The following is a 4,822-nucleotide window of genomic DNA, read 5'->3' as shown; positions in this document are numbered from 1 at the left end:
CTATTTTCACTGTTGAGTCCTTGACCAGAACCACACTTGACTTGTTCCTTGCGGGAACAGGGACAACCAGCACCACACTGAGATATGGACTTCTGATTCTCCAGAAATACCCAGAGATTGAAGGTAAGAGGAAAGGGAATATTTACTTGAAGATATATTATAGGCCATGGGTCCAAAGTGGACAGTTTGTGTCACTACCACTGGTGGCAACAGTCCCTAATAGCAGAGATGTCCATCAGTCTTAGCTTTACTTCCAGGAGAGAGCCATCAGTACCAAATATGTTCATACGTTCTCGGGAGGGTGAAAAGCAAGCTTTGCTGCTACTGTGAGGAAAGGCTTGCGGAAACATCCACTCAATTTACTTATTCCCTAACAGAGAAAATTCACAAGGAGATTGACCGTGTGGTTGGCCGAGACCGAAGCCCCTGCATGGCAGACAGGAGCCAGTTGCCATACACAGATGCTGTGATCCATGAAATCCAGAGATTCATTGATTTCCTTCCAGTTAATCTACCACATGCTGTGACCAAGGACACCAAGCTCAGAGACTATTTCATACCCAAGGTCAATTACTGGGAGAAATTATCTTCTCTTGAAAGCAAGGATGTGATAAATAAATCACATTTTACTTAAGTTTCAAACACACTGAAATGCAATGCAGATCAGAATAATTTGGTTTGGGAGGGGATTCTATGAATTCTTCACAGAATCACAGAATGGCCTGGGTTTGAAGGGACCTCAAGGATCACGAATCTTGCCACAGGCAAGGGCCACAGGCAGGGCCACCAACCTCCACATTTAATTCTAATTCTTACATCCCTCCCATTGTATTTGAAAAAAAGCTTTTCCATTCTCTGTATGAAGATGGAGATCAAGCTTCCAATTTTTTCACACAAATGTAATCAATCAAAGTTCTCATTTATTTGAAAGCCATATTAAATTGTCTAACCAACCTTATTGTTAAAATCCATTACAGAACATCTTTGCCATACTTATGGAAGACTTTTTTTTATTTAAAAACTGCTAGCTTTAATGTGGCTAAACTTTCCCTACTCAGACAAAACATGTTGTTTTCTCTTTTTACAGGAGTAGAGAAGGACTATTTCTGCATGTTGCTGGCTCTGACTGTGGCACAGGGGTTGGAACTTGATGATCCTTGGGGTCCCTTCCAACCCGAGCCATTCTATAGTTCTATGATCATAGAGTCACAGAATCACAGAATCACCAAGGTTGGAAAAGACCTACAAGATCATCCAGTCCAATCATGAACCTGTCACCAATATTTGTCACTGAACCGTGTCCCTCAACATAATATCCAAACATTCCATGAACATCTCCAGGGTTGGTGACTCCACCACTTCCCTGGCAGTCCAGTCTATGGCCATGAATCAGTTAGTAGTAACAATGTCTTTCCAGCTGTTCTCCTTTGTGTAGGCAAAGAGTGCTTATAACTTTATTCTAGTATATGTGAATTTAATAAAGATTTAATTTGAGAAGTTTTATACATTACCAGGCTTTTCATAACACATCTACATGTGCAGAGTTAGGTATTCAGAGCTCCAGACCTCTGCTAAGTTTTGTGATGATCCTTTCTTATCAATCTGTGTGATACTGATGAATCTGAGGAAGCTGAAACGATAATTTATTCTCAATCATTCCTTCTAATCATTCAAGAGAACCAAAACAGTCCTTCTGACGTGCTATTATACACTAAGATGCAAATTCCATTTCTTTTTGTATCATTCTTCCAACTTTTTACTTGCAATACAAATAATTATTAGTCAGTGAACTGCAACTATGAAAAAAAGCAGCTAGTTAGCTTCTAGATATGAATGGGTGCTGTTGGTCTTGGAAAATGTTGTTTCTCTAAGCCTTCTAAATGTGCCCCAAGACTGCACTACTCACCATGTTTGCATTTACACCAGCTTTTCTCATGACATTTTAATACTGAATTCTGACAGACAGTGAAGCTCACTGGGATCACCAGCAGTCACCAAAGCAGTGCTTTTCATGCATTCAGCTCTGGGAACTGATCGATGGGGCTTTACTTTGGCATGTCTCCACTTTAACTTTCTTCTCTCTATGCTTATTCAGGACACCATGATATTCCCTTTGCTGTCTCCCATCCTGCAAGACTCCAAGGAATTCCCTGATCCAGAAAAGTTTGACCCAGGACATTTCCTGAATGCAAATGGTACCTTCAGAAAGAGTGACTACTTCATGCCATTTTCTGCAGGTAAAGAGCTCTTTCTATGTCAGGACCTAGACTATCCTCTCCTAGGACCTCTTCAGAGATTTCAGTGGCTCTGTCATCACTGTCTGAACAGTGATGTCTGGAGATCTGCTGGTCACTTCAGGCAGCTCTACCCCATGTACTACAGTTTCAGTTTACCTCCTTTTCTTAACAAGTACCAGAGCTCCTCTGATGCATCCTCCAAGTAAAGGTGCATGAAGTGGGACTTGTAGCCATGCCACTTCTCTCTCCTAGCTAGCCATAAAACAGCAATAGAACAGGAAAAACTGAAACCTTCAAATTGCATTGACCCACCCAGTACTCTCACACTGTTCTGAACGCCGAGACCTTAGTTTAATCCAATTCACTTCCCCAAAAGGATGCAGTGCTGCATGCCCATTCTGAGAAGTCAGAACTTTCATGGCAGAGGGGTTAAAATAAGTTACCAGCAAAAGTACTCTACCATCATTTCCTTTTTTCTTCCCTCATTCTTTCTTTGCAGGAAAACGCATCTGTGCAGGAGAAGGTCTGGCCCGGATGGAGATATTCTTATTTTTAACATCCATCCTGCAGAACTTTACTCTGAGGCCTGTTGTAGATCACAAGGATGTCGACATTTCTCCCATAGTCACCTCTGCGGCAAAAATTCCCCGACCGTATGAGATCTCATTTATTCCACGTTAGACAAGTGAAGACAGTCGGCACCTCTCAAATTGGAATGACAGTCTTCTTGAATGACAGTCATTGCCCATCCTGATGTGATTGAGACACTTAGATAATTTGCTAGTTTCTTCAGGGACAGAAAAGGTATGTTTTTAAAGAAAAGTAATTGTATGCTGCTCTTATAATCAGCACAGCCAGCTCTAAACAGAATCATAGTAGGTGACTGCATAGGGAGGGTGACAGTTCCTTAGGGAGAATGATAGAGGCTCTCCTTTGCACTTACATCATCAGCTAAGCTTCCTGTCTAGTTCCTCATATGTCAGGGTGTGTGGGCTCTAAGAACCCTTCTGCTGCTGCTGCTGCTGTCCCCATCACCTGATCCTCTCAGCACTGAAGGAAAAGATGCTTGCCCCGTAGGGTTTTTATACAGACTGCTTCAGGCATATCTCTCTGTGTTTTCAGTGATCTGTTGCTTGTGATCTGTTTGTAAAGGAATTCATAAAGCAACATGGAACCATTTCATTCTGTCAGAACATGATCATCTACTGCAGTCTTGTCCTAGTACATATCATTCGCCCATTGTGTGAAACAAGTTGATCTGATGGCTGAGCAAATGGGTCCTCTCTTCTGTAATTATAGTGAAGGTCTGTGAAAATAAAATTTATACTGCAAATCTAAGAAGAGGTAGTGCACCAAATTGTTTTTCTGACATTCCTGAAAGACATGTTCCAGTGGAAAACTCTTCTCTACAAAGCTTAGATATACAAATGCAGTCCAAAATATGTACATATCTGACTGTTTTATTTCACTTGTTTATATAAATGCACTATGGCTCTAAGACATGATCTAGAAAACTTCCATTCTCAGAAACAATGTGGAAGAAGAATGGACTGACCTTACTAGTCCTACCAGAGCAGAATCTGTGACTGCTCACTGTGACAAGGAAGAGTGAAATAATAATGGGATCTCCATTATGCCATTTACAAGCTGAATGGCAGCTGGCTTCTTCTCATTACTTTTATGAAGTATGTAAAGATCACGAAATAAATTTTTAAAACATCACTTAAAAGGTGTGTATGAACTGGCAAAGGCAGATTTATGGATTCAGGCCTGGCATTTCCCAAACTGATCACATTCCCTGCAGCACATAGTTTACTGTGATTGCAGTGAAAACAGAGCTGAATATTTGCTATGCGGAACAATACAGCACTTGTAATCACCACAATGTCATGTTAAAGCTCTACAGAAAAATCAAACCATGCAGGATTTACAGATTGCGCAGACATGGTTTCTCAACTTCATTGTTTCTCATCCATACAGTACACACAAAATCACAGAATCACAGAATTGTAGGGGTTGGAAGGGACCTCTAGAGATCATCGAGACCAACCCCCCTGCCAAAGCAGGTTCCCTACACCAGGTCGCACAGGTAGGCGTCCAGGCGAGACTTGAATATCTCCAGAGAAGGAGACTCCACAACCTCCCTGGGCAGCCTGTTCCAGTGCTCCGTCACCCTCACCGTGAAGAAGTTCTTACGCACATTCGTGCGAAACTTCCTGTGCTGCAGCTGATGTCCGTTTCCCCTCGTCCTGTCTCCACGTACCACTGAAAAGAGCCCTGGCCTCACCACTATGGCCGCCACACCTCAGATATTTATAAACCTGGATCAGGTCCCCTCTCAGTCGTCTTTTCTCAAGGCTAAACAGACCCAGTTCACTTAGCCTTTCTTCATAGGGGAGATGCTCCAGGCCCTTCACCATCTTGTGGCCCTCCGCTGGACTCTTTCCAAGAGATCCCTGTCTTTTTGTACTGGGGAGCCCAGAACTGGACACAGTACTCCAGATGAGGCCTTACCAGGGCAGAGTAGAGGGGGAGGATCACCTCCCTCGACCTGCTGGACACGCTCTTCTTAATGCACCCCAGAA

At 42.6% G+C, this 4,822-nt stretch overlaps 1 protein-coding gene across 1 annotated transcript in view; it reads left to right on the top strand.

Annotated features, from left to right (window-relative positions):
* The window catches only part of LOC104911955 (cytochrome P450 2H2), a 9,668-nt gene extending 5,709 nt beyond the window's left edge, over positions 1–3,959 (top strand). The window contains exons 6-9 of the mRNA XM_010714446.3: positions 1–123; positions 378–565; positions 2,096–2,237; positions 2,737–3,959. The exon at positions 1–123 is cut by the window's left edge and continues 13 nt beyond it. Of these exons, the coding sequence (XP_010712748.1) occupies positions 1–123; positions 378–565; positions 2,096–2,237; positions 2,737–2,918 (635 nt within the window). The 3' untranslated portion in view covers positions 2,919–3,959. The remainder of the gene's footprint in view (positions 124–377; positions 566–2,095; positions 2,238–2,736) is intronic.
* The last annotated feature ends 863 nt before the right edge of the window (positions 3,960–4,822 follow it).

Source organism: Meleagris gallopavo, chromosome 8 (assembly GCF_000146605.3).
Source record: "Meleagris gallopavo isolate NT-WF06-2002-E0010 breed Aviagen turkey brand Nicholas breeding stock chromosome 8, Turkey_5.1, whole genome shotgun sequence".
NCBI classification, from domain to species: Eukaryota; Metazoa; Chordata; class Aves; order Galliformes; family Phasianidae; genus Meleagris; species Meleagris gallopavo.
This window is presented reverse-complemented; position numbering and strand designations above follow the sequence as displayed.